The sequence below is a fragment of the Nesoenas mayeri genome (assembly GCF_963082525.1).
Source record: "Nesoenas mayeri genome assembly, chromosome: 25".
Lineage (NCBI taxonomy): Eukaryota > Metazoa > Chordata > Aves > Columbiformes > Columbidae > Nesoenas > Nesoenas mayeri.
Genome location: NC_137549.1, coordinates 2,607,097 through 2,621,511, shown reverse-complemented (window position 1 = coordinate 2,621,511; position 14,415 = coordinate 2,607,097). Strand labels below are relative to the sequence as shown.

The window sequence follows — 14,415 nt, the reverse complement described above, 5'->3', positions numbered from 1 at the left end:
CCCTGCACCCCTCCTTCGCCGTCTCTAACCCCTCCATCCCTCCTTCCTCCAGATCTTCATCCCCTCCTCCTCCATCCCTCCCTCCGCATCCTTCCCTCCCTCCCTCCTTCCTTCCTCCATCCCCCTTCTCCATCCCCCCATCCCCCCATCCCCGCTCTCCCTCCCTCCCTGGCCCGGCCCGGCCCCACCTGGTCGCCCATACCGGGCCGGCCCCGCCGCCGCTCGGCCCCGCCGACACCAACAAAGGGGGAGCGGCGCCCCCGGCCCCGCCCCGCCCCGCCCCGCCGCGGGGCACCACAGGAAGTGTAGTCCGGTCACCGGCACCGCGGGGCGTGGCCGTGGGCGTGGCAATGGGCGTGGCAATGGGCGTGGCCGTGTCCCAGGGCACCGCCCCGCGCTGGGAGATGGAGTCCGTGGGAAGCGGGGGGGGGGGTTGACCCGCCGGCCCCGAGCCTGAGTGCCACCCCTGGGAGCACGGGGACCCCGCGGGTTTGGGGATCCCCGCCCCCCCGCAAGGCAGATGCACCTCTGGGCCCCCAGGGATGCAGCGTAGGAGCCGCAGGGATGGTGGAGTCGGGGGGACGGGCACACAGAGCGGGGGGGTTGTCCCAGTGCGGGACCCCTGCCACAGCATCACAGTCACTGAATGTCAGGGGTTGAAGGGCCCTGTAAAGCTCACCCAGTGCAATCCCCCCATGGAGCAGGAACACCCAGATGAGGTTACACAGGAAGGTGTCCAGGCGGGTTGGAATGTCTGCACAGAAGGAGACTCCACAACCCCCCTGGGCAGCCTGGGCCAGGCTCTGCCACCCTCACCCCAACAAGTTGCTTCTCATATTTAAGTGGAACCTCCTGTGTTCCAGTTTGCACCCATTGCCCCTTGTCCTGTCACAGGTTGTCACCAGCAGAGCCTGGCTCCATCCTCCTGACACTGCCCCTTTCCATATTGATCCCCAGGAATGAGTCCCCCCTCAGTGTCCTCTTGTCCAGCTCCAGAGCCTCAGCTCCCTCAGCCTTTCCTCACACGGGAGATGCTCCACTCCCTGCAGCATCTTCGTTGCATCTTCACTCCCCCAGTGAGGCCATGCTGGGTGCCCAGCCTGCCCTGGGCTCAGGGTGTGTCACCCCAGGGGAGTCCCCAGGTGGGAAGTCCCTGTACATGGGGCCAGGCTGGAGGTGTCCCCAGCTCCCTCACCTGGGGGGGTGCCCAAGGAAGTGCTGTCCCCTGTCCTTGCTCCAGATGGTGTCCCCATCCATCCCCATCATTGTCGCTGCCACCCTCCCCTGGTCTGCGCAGTGCAGTGGGGTGACAGGAAGCCGTGGTGTCACAGCGTGACACAGCTTGGGTGACAAGGGAGTGGGAGGCTTTGGGGACAGCGACGCTTCGGGGACGAAGCCAGCCTGGGGACAGGGAACCCTCAGGGAGAGGCACACCCTGGGGACACAGCCTCTCCGAGCAGGGTGGCTGGGCTGGCGCAGGGATGTGGGGGCTCGGGGTGCTCATCCCGCTCCTTGGCGGTGAGTGGGGGACAGGGCTGGCTGGGGCAACAGAGGGGACAGTTCCTGGGACGCTGTGGCCAGGCTGTGGGGTTGGGGACAGGGCATTTGGGGGGCACTGGGGGGACACGGGGCTGGTGGCTGGGACAAGGGGGCTGCTGGGGACATCTGTCCTGGGGGGGGACCAGAGAGGGGCTGGTGACACAGAGGGAGGGACAGACATGGCGACAGGATGGGGACGGGTGGGTGGACAGGCGGATGATATGACTGTGGCAGGGGGACAGGACAGAGGGAATGGCGATGGACAGGATGGGGTCAGATAGCACATGTGGGGACAGAGGTGTGGAGACAGGCTGGGGACAGAGGGACATGCACATGCAATCAGAGATGGGGGACATGCAGGCAGCTAAGGTGGCCCCTGGTCCCTGAGGTGCATGGGTAGCCCTGGGGACCATAGGGGTGGCAGGTGACACCCCCAGTGACCCCAGTGCTGTCCCCAGCAGTGGGTGCCCTGCAGGTGAGCCAGGAGCCGGGAGAGGTGCAGGTGACGGCAGGTGATGAGGTGGCCCTGGGGTGCCGGTTGCTGGTGGCTGAACCCTGGGACCTGCTGCGGCTGGAGTGGGTGACAGACACGGCACACAGGGTGCTGTGTGCCACCCGCCTGCGCCCCGCCACCCCTGTCCCCTCGTCCCCCTGCGCCCCCCGCCTCTGCCTGGCCTGGGACCCCCCTTGTGCCACCCTCAGTGTCCTCCAGGCGCGGGGGGACGACGCCGGGCGCTACCTCTGCCGGGTCACCCTCGAGATTCCCCGTCTCGGCTCGGCCACCGGGAACGGCACCCTGCTCAACGTCACCGCAGGTACACGGGGGGGTCCGTGCTCTTCCCCTGCTCCCTGGGGACTTTCGGGGGGTCCCTGAGACACAGTGTCACCTTGGGGTCCCTGGAGGGAGATGCCTGGTGGGTTTGGGGGGGCCACAGTGCAAGAAGGATGGGGACAGCAATGGGGACAGCAATGGGGACAGGGACATTCCTGACTGCTCTCCCCTCACCGCCAGCGGCTGATGGAAGACATCACACAGGTAAGCGTGTCCCTGCTGTCCCCACTGTCCCCTCCATCCTGGCGCCGAGGGGGTGGCCTCAGCTGCATGTTCTTGCAGGGCTTATATGGGGCCTGGTGGGGGGCCTGGGGGGCACAGCCCTGCTCGTGGGGCTGGTCCTCCTCAGCTACCGGTGCTGGCGCAGGGACCCAGGTAACCTTGTCCCCAAATACCCCATCCCCATTTGCCCCTGTCCCTCCAAATACCCTCAAGCCCCTCTCTCCCCCACCACCCTGATACCCCTGTACCCCCTGCCCCGTGTACCCCCATCTCGGGGGCCAGGACTGGCCATGTCCAGCCCTGTGCCCCCCCCAACACCCACCGCCCCCCCAGAAACAAGCATCTACATGAACACACTGCCCTCCTTGGCTGGGGTCCCCAAGAAGCTGCCGCCACCCCACACAGTGATGGAGAACAACACATACCAGGGGGGGCTGCATGGGGCATGGGGGTCCCCCAGCACCCCCTGGCCCTGAGCTGGTCCCCAGTGTGTCACCAGCCTTGGGGGGAAACACCCCCCTGGTTCTGTCTTTCTGCAGGAAATCCCCCCAAAAAAGCTGTTTTGCAGCATCCTGCTACCCCGCTCTGTGTCTCCTGTGCGGCGCCCACAGCACCCCCCACATCCGGTGCCCCCCCAGTGCACCCAGCCTGTCCCGCTGTGGGTCGGGAGGGGTGGGGCAGAAGGCTCCAGGGCCCCCCCGCCCCGTTTCGGGGAAGTCACTCTGTGGTCTGGTGGCCTCATTTTGTGTCAGCACCCAGCACGCGATGCCTGCGCCCTCCAGTATGGACCCGCCCGGGGGGACAGTGTCACTGTCGTCCCCATGCCGTGTGGGTGAGCTGGTGTGAGGTTGGTGGCGAGTAGTGTCACCTTCACACGTTGTCTGCAAGACCAGGACCTGCAGTGAGGGCGGGGGACGGACATCCAGACACCACCCCCCCCCTTGCCTGGACACCCCAGGGGGTGGTGGGAGGGGGCACAAGGCCAGGAAACCACATGGAGGGACCAGGATGGGACCGGGAGTGCGGCCACCACGCTGTCCCTTGGACGCACCATAGAGCTGAGCCCCAAGACAGACCAGAGCATCGCCATGTCTACGGGCTGCACATCGGCCTTTAATGGGAGGGCTCACGCTGGGGTTGGGGGGGCAACAGCTGGGGGCTCACAGGGGCTGCACAGCCACGGGGTAGAGCAGGGAGAGGTGCCGGGCGCCGCGGATGGGCAGCGCCCGCGCCGTGTAGTGGCGCACGGCCTCGGGCACCGAGGGGAAGGCGGCCCCGGCGCGGCCCAGCACGAAATGCTGCTCCCGGGTCCGTGTCAACTTCACGTGCACGAAGCCGTGGCTGCTCCTGCGGGCAGGGAGGGGAAACTGAGGCACACGGCGCATGACCCGGCCGCACACGCACGCACACATCCATGCGGATGACGGGAACGCATGGATGCAAGCACCGCGCTCATAGTCCAGCCCCTCTGCCAGGGCACCCTTCCCACGGCCCCCCAATGCCTGGGTTGTCACCAGGGCTGTCCCAGTGTCCCCAACCCCTCACCTGAGCGAGAGTGAGTAGTCGTCGGGGCTGGTCTCGCAGTCCCGCACCAGGAAGCTGCCCTCGCGGCACAGTGCCAGCAGGGTCTCGGCGCCCGCCCGCCCGATGGGGCCGTGGTACCACCTGCGTGGTGGCACATGTCACCCCAGCATGTGGCACCCCGGAATGTGGCACCCTGCCACACAGCACTGGGACCTCAGGACACATCTGCATCATGGGGCACCTTCCACCCCATGGGGACCCATCCATGGCATGGGGCACCCAACCCCATCAAAGGGATCAACCATAGATGGAACACCCTCCAATCCATGGGGACCCATCCATGGCATGGGGCACCCAACCATGTCAAAGGGACCAACCATGGATGAGACACCCTCCACCCCATGGGGACCCATCCATGCCATGGGGCACCCAATCATGGATGGGACACCCTCCACCCCATGGGGACCCATCCATGCCATGGGGCACCCAACCATGGATGGGACACCCTCCACCCCATGGGGACCCAGCCATGCCATGGGGCACCCAACCACATCAAAGAGACCAACCATGGATGGGACACCCTCCACCCCATGGGGACCCATCCATGCCGTGGGACACCCAACCACACCAAAGGGATCAACCGTGGATGGGATACCCTCCACCCCAAGGGGACTGGGGCACCCAACCACATCAAAGGGACCAACCATGCCATGGGGCACCCAACCACGTCAGTGACCAACCACGGATGGGACACCCTCCACCCCATGGGGACCCATCTATGGGGGACCCTCCACCCCACAGGGCTGTCCCCATGCAAAGGTGTGTGACCGGGATGTTGATGTCACCCTGCGGAGGAGGGACCCCCAGACTCACGCCTGCTTCTCCAGGGGCAGCGAGGTGTCCACGTGCCTGGGGCTGGGGGGACACCCTGGCCTGGCCCCCGCGGGGGGCCGGGGGGACCGTGGCAGCTGCCGGGACAGGCTGGGGGAGCGTTCGGGGCTCTCAAACTGCACTGCAGGGACCAAGTGTGGGGTGTCACCCCACTGCGGGGTCCCAGCACCCCTGAGGAACATCCCAGATGTCCCCAGCATGGCTCTGCCTTGCTACAGTGTCCCATTGCAGCACCCACGGGCGCTGGGGGATGCTGGGGGACCCCAGGGTGGCCGTGGGACGCTGTCACCTGCGAACGCCCGCGAGATGTGATCCTTCTTCCACTCCCAGGGCTGGTCGTACTCGTCGGCCGGGCGCTCGTCGTCGCGGGGCAGGCGGCTCTCGCGGGTGCTGGGCACCCCCGGGCCCTCCCCCACCGTCTCCCACTCCTCGTACGGGGTGTCGTAGAGCTGGGGTCCCCGCCGCGGCTTCGCCCGCCGGCCCTCGCCCTGCCGCGGGCACCCTGGGGACAGGCAGGGCTGGGACACACCGGGGGGGGACAGGACGGGTGGGAGCACCCAAGTCGCGGGACTCCCTTCCCAGGGCTGGGTGCTGGGGGGTGCGTAGGGTGTCACCCACCTGTGGCCTCGCCGGGCTCCTCGCAGCCACTCTCGGGCGCCGGGTCCTGCTCCTCCTCAAAGGGCTCCGAGTACTCACTCTCACCAGGGCCCTGTAGGTGGGTGCCCTGGGTGGGATGACACCCCCACTGCTCCCCCCAGGTCACCAGTCCCCGGGTCGCCCCCCTGGGACCCTGCAGGCTCCCCCAGGTCCCTGATACGGGTGTCTCCAGCCCTTTCCCTGCTCCCTTCCACCTGATCCCTTTGTCCCCATTCCCCTCTCCCAGTGACCCTGCCACCCCCAGCCCTCCCCCCATTTCCCTCTCTCAGTGACCCCCCAGGTCCTCCCCCAGGTGCTCCACGGCCCCCCCGACCCCTTGGCTCTCCCCGGTCCCCGGTGGTACCCCCGGTCCTCCCCAGTCCCTCTCGGTCACCCCCCGTTGTCCTCCCCATCTCCCCCGGTCATCGCTCTCCATCCCCCCCGCTCCCTCCTGTGTGCCCCACTCATTCCTCCCCGGTGCCCCCCGGTTCCCCTCCGCAGCCCCCACCCCCTCTACCCCACTGCACCCCCGGTCCCTTCGCCGCCCTCCTCGGTGCCCGCGCTTTCCCCGGGTCCTGCCCCGGTGCGCCCGCCCACACGGTGTCCCCCGGTGTCCCCCGCTCCTACCTGCTCCAGCCGCCGCGGGCCGCCCCCCGGCCCCGCGCCCCCCACCCGCACCAGCCGGTGCCGCGGGGACGCAGCGGGGCCGCGCAGGGCAGCGCCGGGGGGCGCTCCGGGGGGGACCCCGCTCCCGGGGCCGGTGGAGCGGCGCTCGCCGCCGCTGTAGTCGGGCTGGGGCGGGCGGGGGGGGGAGCGCCGGGCCCCCCGGCCCAGGTACTCCCGAAGCCACTTGGCCATGGCGGGGCCACCCGGCACCGGGAGCGCGGGCGCGCCGGGACCCCCCCGCGCCGCCAGGAGCCGCTTTGTGTCGCCGCCGCGCGCGGCGCGGACCGGAGCCCCCGGCCGCCCCCCCCAAACCCCGCTCCGCACCCGCCTCACCGGGGGGGGAGACACCCACCGGGGGATGTCGGGAGGATGGAGGGCACTGGGGACAATGCGGGGGACAAGGGACACGCCGGGAGCCCCGCGGGGGGCACCGGGAAGGCTGCTCCAGCCCCACACCCCGCGGTGACCCCCCCGCAAATGACACCGGGACGGTGGCACTGGGAGAAGTGGGGGTCACCGGAACCCCCCCGGCCCCTTCGGGCTCCTGGAGCTGCCCCCGGAGGGGTCGGGACACAGGGAAAGAGCTGGGAGGGGGTTGAACCCGGGGGCTTTGGGGGGAAGATGGAGCCCCCCCAGCTGCAGGGTCACCCAGACCCCCCCAGAAAGCTCGTCAGGGGGGACCCAGCCACCCCTCTGACCTGCGGGAGCAGCAGGGACCACACTGGGGGGGGCGGAGGGCAGGGACCCCCCAGCCGTGCCCTGACTTGGCTCTTTGTATTGTGTTCCCAGAACAAAGGTTCCTCTCTCGGGATCCTGGGCCGGTACCTGGGGGTGCAGGGAGCTGGGGGGGCACATGTGCAGGACACACCTGGGGGGGGGAACACAGGGACCCCCGGATTTGCCATCCCTACAAAGTCCTCCCACCAGACTCCCCCTTCCAACACACCTCCCCAGGGCCAAGCCTGACACCCAGCATTAATATTTGAAGAGGCTAATTATGAAGCATGTGTGAGGAATGCTAATTGGGATGGGATGGGGGGGGGGGCTGCCTTTTCTCCTCAGTGCTCAGAAATACCCCACCAGCCCATACCCTGAGAGCCACTAGTGAGGCTCTGAGAGGGGTTAATTAGCAAGGAGCTAATTAAGAGGTGGGTGCTGCGATAAGGAGAAAGCTAATGGACATAGTGAGGTGAGAAGAGCTCCATGCTGGGCCCTGCTTTGGGCAGGTGGGCACCCCAGTGTGGGTCCATTCTTCTGGGTGGGGGGTACAGGGCTGCCCCTGCCAGCCCCCCACTCGGGACCCGCTGCCCGTGTACAAACTGCTGCTCTAGAAGATGAACACACAACTGGCTCTGACACATCCCATTTATTATTGGTCTGCGGCTGCCGGCGAGCTGAGCGAACCCAAACGGTGAGGAGGGGTCTGTCACCAAACTGCTGGGGACAGCGGGGGCGTGTGGGACGTGGGCAGGGGAGGGAGGCTAGTGGCAGCCCTGTCCCTGCAGCATGGGGACGTGTGAGCCTCCCGAGTCCACGCCTGCAGAATGTGTCACCTCTAACAGCAAAACAACGGGGGATTTGGGCTCATGGGGTGGGATCTGAGCCCCACAGTGGGGTCAGGAGGCACCCAGGACCAGTGGAGTGGTGGTGGGTCCTCCTGTGGCAAAAGAGGGGTGACGACCTCTTGCCTGCCCCTGCGGGGACACAGGGCAGGGGGGCAAGAAGGCTACAAGGTCCCTTTATTGCCATGGGAGGGTGAGGAAGTCACACACCCCAGCCCAGGAGTGACCAGCATGGGGGTGAGTGCAAAATAGAGAAAATACACAGTCCCAACGCTTCCGAACGCCTTATGGGTGCGTGGCTGGGGCACACCGTGCTCTGGGGGTGGCTGGACACTGGGTTTGGGCACAGCCGGCCTGGGACAGCGTCAGGGCTTTCATCTGTAACACAGCAGCGATACCCTTCTCTGAGGAAGCCAACTTCTCGCTCTGCGGGGTCCTCGTCCCTGTTGGAGGATGGGCGCACACCCTGGGCCGGGCAGGTGACAATGTGGGGACTCCAGATGGCCTGGAACCCCCGCTGGGTGCGATGGCCGCGCTGCCAGCTCCGCGCCGGGCTCTGGAGAGCAGCTGCTGCCAGCCGGGAGGGGGAACAGCCCGCGATCTCTGTTCCGGGCCAGCTCGGTCGCTCATCAGTCACTCGCACTGTCCTCGCTGTCCGAATACGCCCCCAACAAGCTCAGAGAGGATGTGGTGCCCGTTGCTGTGGGAAACGAGCCTGGAAGTCAATGAAGAGAGCAGAAACCATCAGGTAGGGCCCTTCCCACCGCTGGCAAATCCCCTCAGCTTGATGCAACCAGCTGCACAGAAACACAAGGCAGCTGGAATCTGAGCAGCGCCTCGTCCTCCAGCCCGAATCTCCATGAGGACAGCGAGGTTAAATAGGGCGGACAAGGAGAACCCTCGGCTGGAATCTCCTGTTTCCACCTCGCAGCAAGGTGGGCACAAGGTTTGCAAAACCCTCTTCTCCCTCCACACCCCCCTGGGAGATTTCAGCCGCTGGAAAGGAGAAGAGGAGCCGGTGCTCAGCTCTGACCACGAGAGACTCGTGTCCTTGGAGAACAGACAGCTCTTCCGGCATAATTTGGCTGAACAGACCCCACCAGGCTGGGGAAAGCACATCAAAAATGGAGCAACTGCAAGAGCTGTGGCTGGGGAAGCCCAGGGATCCCCTGAGGGCAGAGGGACGTGTTAAGCCAAAGGCTTAGGACCAATCAGCCCTGAACCAATCGATTCATCAGCTTTCTCCAAACCCTCTGGCTTCCCAGGGCAGTGAACGATGCGGTGCTGGAAAGCCTTTCTGCTTGTTTTCACCACGTCTTTAAAGCTTCCAAATTCCAACAGTTTGGCAGGTTTTATAATCAGGCTCTAAACCAAAGCAGTTTTCTTGCTTTTCCATTCATATCTCGCTGTTGTGACGGTTCCCAGCATCCTATCTGTGCACTGAGACGCTGTTTTGAAGCTTCTGGCCCTGACAGTCTGTCTCCAAGGCCTTGGCTCATGGCCAAGGGCCAGGAAGGAGCCTCTCTTCTATCAGGACATCTCCTGGAAACCGGGACAAGCACTTGTTCTTATACCATCATGGCCCCATCTGTCCCACTACAAGGACTTGACCTGAGAGCATCTAGGCTCTGAAGACGGAGCTATACGTCACCTGGTACTGCCAGAGCCCTCCCTGATCAAAGAATCATAGAATGGCTTGGGTTGAAGGGACCTCCACAGCTCCACCAGTGCCCCCCCTGCCACGAGCAGGGACATCTTCACCAGCTCAGGTTGCTCAGAGCCCCGTCCAGCCTGGCCTGGGATGTCTCCAGGGATGGTTCATCCACCACCTCTCTGGCCAACCTGGGCCAGGCTCTCACCACCCTCAGGGCAACAATTCCTTCATGTCCAGCCTGAATCTCCCTCCTTTAGTTTAAAAACATCACCCCGTGTCCTATCACAACAGGCCCTGCTCAAAAGTCTGTCCCCATCTTTCTTATCAACCCCTTTTAAGCACTGAAAGGCCACACTAAGGTCTCCTTGGAGCTTCTCTTCTCAGCTGAACACCCCAGCTCTCTCCCCTGTCCCCCAGCAGAGCTGCTCCAGCCTCGGGTCATTTCTGTGGCTCCTCTGGCTCCTCTCCAGCAGGCTCACCATCCCCACATCAGCAGTTACCGGTGTTGGCCGTGGTGCCTTGATTTTCCATCCCATTAGCCAGCGTAGGATCTGGCTTCTGCTTCTTCACCGTGACCAGCCCAGCCAGCTGGGACTTGGTGTTCAATTTGCCCACACTCCGCTCCCAACTCTCGGTCTTCAGCTTCTTAATCTGGGGCTGAGAGTCCTGTGGAGCAGAGCAAAGGGTTCAGGGTGCTCTGGCTTTGGAGGGGAGGCAGATGGAGGGGGGAGAAGTGGTAAAAATGGCAGCAAAAAGCACAAGAGACACAAGAAGAGCTGCTTGGAGTAGCCAAGTGAAGTATTCTCCCCCTGCAGCAATGGGTACAAGCTGGACAAACAACAGGGATATGGATCTAAACCGCTGCAAAACAACCCATGGTGACAAACATCCCACTGCCTGGGACAGTTAAATCCAGCCTCGCACAGCCACACGCTGGTCCTGCGATGACGAGGACCCAGACGTGCCGCAGGGCTGCACAACCTCTGCCAGCCAGGACCGCGTGCCTGCAGGTGGAACAGCCACCAAATCAAACCCCACCGGGCACGAGGATTAGTGCTGGGCCAGGGAACATGGCTCAGATTAACCCCAGCCCGGCTCAGAGACACGGCAGCTTCGATTCATCCAACCGGACAGAGGTCCCCGCAGACACGGATCGACAGCGCAGGGGCCGGTCTGTGGGGATAATCCCTCCCTTGCAAGTCAGGCACTGAAAGCTCTTTTGTTCTGCACATGGACAAAACAGAACCAAAGGAGCAGCTGTCCCAGGCAGCAGTTTCATCACTCTGATTTTCAGAGCGCTGAAATCATGCTTGAAATATGAGCAAGACATAGGCGAGCCCGTACTTTTTGAGCTGAAAGGGAAGGCGCGTCCTGAGCGAGGATGAGGGCAGGTCCTGCGCAGCCTTTGTCAGCAGCCACGGTCTAAAATCACAAACTGATCCCCGTCTCATTCCAGCTCAGTGCACAGGGACATGGGCTTTCTGAGCTGCTCATGCGTGACAGGCGTCAGGACTCCAGCATTGCAGGGACAGAACAGACAGCCCAGGACAGCGTGTTTGGTGTGGGAGAAGAGCTGGGGTGGGTGGAAAAGCCTCAGCCCCCACTCACCTCCTGCAAGATGGTCGTAGGTTTTTCTGCCACAGGTTTTGTGCGTGATTTCGCAGGCTCTTCGTCAGAGTCGGAATCTACCAGCAGCCGCCGGTTCTGCGCCTCCTCCAGCATCGCCCTGCGAGGAGAGAGGCCGCGCGGAGGGTTAGAGCTGGCTCCATGCCTCCACCCTGCAATGTGCCTGCGCTGTTTGCTGGAACTGAGCAGCACCGCAATGGGATCCACCTTCTCAGGTGCTTTTTACGAAGTCATGTTCAAGCAGCACCTGAAGGTTGATAGCATTGAGATCTGCAGCCTCCGCCAGGTGCAGAAACTCTCCAGGTGAGGAGTGAGGCTCCCGCGGCAGCCCTGATTTCCACAGCAGGTTGGCCAGTGACACCGAAACCCCTCCACATCCACCTCTCTAAACACTTTGTAATGACAAACTGTCCCCCGTCTCCTCATGTGCCACCCCCACAACTCCTGCGAACGCAGGGACCTCTTTTAATCGTTCTCGAGGTGCTGAGGAAAGGATGAGGCACTGGTTTCATATGCACGTGAACACTTCCAGCCCACTCACTTCATCTCCTGCTCATCTTCCTCTTCCTCCTTGCGCTTCTGCTCCTCCTCATACTCCTTGTACTGCTTCAGCATGGCCTCAAAGTCCACGTTTGCCTGGCGCTGGTTGAGTTCCTTCAGTTCCTGCAGGTTCTCCAGAACCTCCATTTCCAGCTTGGAGTCCTTGGTTCGGTTCTCCAGGACCTGGGTGACCAGAGGGAAGTTGGCTTTATGTGAGGTAGCAAAACCAACCAGCAATCTATCTCCAACACCAGCTCCCAGTACGGGGCAGGAAACACTAAGAGGATCATCATCTTCATCTTCATTTTGGGGTCTTAATTGGACAGAAAGTCTGTCACAAGCACAAGGGGAAACCTCCCAAGGGAAGAGAGTGGCTCCTGCCTGCCCAGAGCACAGCGATACCGTGGGAGTCCGGAGAATTAAGCTCCAAAGTCACCTGCTTCACCAGGGAAAACCAGCCAGGGCAGGAGAGCTGTTTGCTTTCTGCAGAGAAGGTCACGTTCTCGTACCTTCATGGGATTGTTGAGCTCTTCCTCTTCCCTCTCCTTCTGCATTCTTTTCTCCTCTTCCTCCAAGAGCTTCTCAGCTTGGAAGTTGCGAGTGGCACCGTGTTCCATGGTGTAGTCTGTGTTCTCGGGATCTGTCTAAGGGAGAAACGAGACAGCCACGTCATTGTACCGAGGCAATTCTGCCCCAGCCATCCTGTGGCCACCTCCAGAGCCACATGCAAACGTTTCCCAATTTCATTCACACCACAGGGCAGCCAAACATCCATGGCCTTCTGTTCTGCTGCAGCTGATGTGCTGCTGCAGCCCACCCATGGATGGATGAGACACGTGAGAACTGCAACTGCCACAATCAAGGAAAATACACCAAAAGGCACGTGCCCAGACTCAGTTTTTGCTGGGACACCCCTTCCCTGTGGGGTCAGCACCCAGGAATGTCCACAGACTGCACAACCTCCTCAGAAAGCAGGAGTGTGGAAAATACAGCGTCTATTTCACCTTGAAAGTGATCTCTGCCAGGCAACGTGTGCACTTGATGTAGAAGCGGAAGATGGGAAGTCCCAGGTACACCTCATTCTGAACAGTCTCCTTTCGGGCATTAAACTTCTTCCCTTTATAGATGTATTCGCCACATGTCTTGCACCTGAAAAAGGAGAAATATAAGTCCATAACACATCAAAAATGGTAATGAACAGACCAATAAAAGCCCAAGTGATTTTCGGGCCATGCCAGCCCAGGTTCTGAGCAATGGTTATTTTCTTCTTTGGAAATTCAGTACCTACTCTTCAAAGCCCCGAATCAACCCCAGCATCTCTTCCTTCTCCCTCACCCCTTTCCTTCTGGTCTGTGTCACCTTTAACAGCTGCTGCCAGCAGCTCCCCTACAGCATACAGAGGCTAAACAATTCCCAAGCAAGCTCCTCTCTTTACAGCTGTCCCTTCTGACCCCTACAGCTCTTCTTACCGCATGTTGAACGGGGCCATGAGCCGCACCACATACTGTCGGTCCTTTGGGAGTTTGAGCTTCGGGATCTTAGCAGGATCGAAGTCTGGCGGGTAGTATTTCTACAGAGACAGAACACAGATGTGTGTGCTGGGCGCAGAGTCACCCAGGGCAGGCACTCAGCTGCCATATCAGCTGCACACAGCAGGAGCCAGCGTGTCCCTGCTAACCAGGTGTGGTCTCAAGTGCCAAACACCCTGTCCCTGCCAGAGTCAGGTATTGGCGTGTGCGTCTGTGTCCTCACTCCAGGGAACTCAATTCTTGCAGATATAAGAAAGATGAGGAAAGTTATTAGGTCGAGGGAGGGGATTCTGCCCCTCTGCTCTGGTGAGACCCCCTGCAGTGCTGGTCCAGCTCTGGGTCCTCAGCACAGACACACATGGACCTGCTGGAGCGGGGCCAGAGGAGCCACAGGAATGACCCGAGGCTGGAACAGCTCTGCTGGGGACAGGGGAGAGAGCTGGGGTGTTCAGCTGAGAAGAGAAGCTCCACAGAGACCTTAGTGTGGCCTTTCTGTGCTTAAAAGGGACTGATAAGAAAGATGGGACAGACTTTTGAGCAGGGCCTATTGTGATAGGACAAGGGGTGATGGTTTTAAACTAAATGAGGGAGATTCAGGCTGGACATGAGGAAGGAATTGTTGCCCTGAGGGTGGTGAGAGCCTGGCCCAGGTTGGCCAGAGAGGTGGTGGATGAACCATCCCTGAGACACCCCAGGCCAGGCTGGACGGGGCTCTGAGCACCCTGAGCTGGTGAAGATGTCCCTGTCATGGCAGGGGGGGCACTGGGGGGCTGGGACAACACAACTCCAACACAAACTATTCTATGATTTTAGGGCCTAATCCCCTTGCCCCTTCCAGGCCCCCCGCAAGCTGCCAGGAGCCCCCAGCCTGCAGCCCCCACCCCAACTGCCCCCTCGCAGCCCGACTGTCCCCTCAGGGTCCCCTCTCCGCCTCAGAAGCCCCCAACCGACCAGGGACTCCCCGGTACCCCCGGTCTGACACCAACCGCAGTTCTCAAGGAACCCTCCCCAGGACCAGCCCGGCCTGGGGACCCCTGAACCTTCACCCCGCAGCCGGAGAATCCCCCCAAACTCACATTCAACACCTTCCGCTCCGACATGGCTGCGACCCTCAGCCACCGCTGCCACCCAGCAGCTGCCCCCCGCGCCGCTTGCCACTTCCGGGAAGCAACCCCGCCCCTCTCCGCCGCTCAT

General features: G+C 62.6%; 2 protein-coding genes across 2 annotated transcripts; both read right to left on the bottom strand.

The window, feature by feature from the left end:
• Window positions 1-3,753: 3,753 nt before the first annotated feature.
• SHD (Src homology 2 domain containing transforming protein D) lies at window positions 3,754-6,502 on the bottom strand (the record flags this gene model as incomplete). The annotated part of the gene is made up of 6 exons (XM_080359056.1): window positions 3,754-3,940; window positions 4,139-4,258; window positions 4,991-5,129; window positions 5,298-5,510; window positions 5,627-5,720; window positions 6,272-6,502. 6 exons carry the CDS (start codon window positions 6,500-6,502, stop codon window positions 3,754-3,756), a joined length of 984 nt encoding a protein of 327 aa, XP_080215182.1.
• Window positions 6,503-7,693: 1,191 nt separating this feature from the next.
• YJU2 (YJU2 splicing factor homolog) lies at window positions 7,694-14,384 on the bottom strand. Its single transcript, XM_080359524.1, has 8 exons — window positions 14,298-14,384; window positions 13,162-13,262; window positions 12,697-12,841; window positions 12,202-12,336; window positions 11,694-11,875; window positions 11,135-11,252; window positions 10,027-10,192; window positions 7,694-8,587 (listed from the first exon to the last, which is right to left on the bottom strand). Exons 1-8 carry the CDS (start codon window positions 14,319-14,321, stop codon window positions 8,502-8,504), a joined length of 957 nt encoding a protein of 318 aa, XP_080215650.1. The 5' UTR covers window positions 14,322-14,384; the 3' UTR covers window positions 7,694-8,501.
• Between the last annotated feature and the right edge of the window lie 31 nt (window positions 14,385-14,415).

Coding starts and splice junctions, on each gene's coding strand:
- YJU2 (XM_080359524.1), bottom strand. CDS start 14,321: ATGTCGGAGCGGAAGGTGTTGAAT. Junction 12,337..12,696: donor TGGCAGAGATCACTTTCAAG/GTGAAATAGACG, acceptor TTTCTCCCTTAG/ACAGATCCCGAGAACACAGA. Junction 8,588..10,026: donor AGGCACCACGGCCAACACCG/GTAACTGCTGAT, acceptor ATTGACTTCCAG/GCTCGTTTCCCACAGCAACG.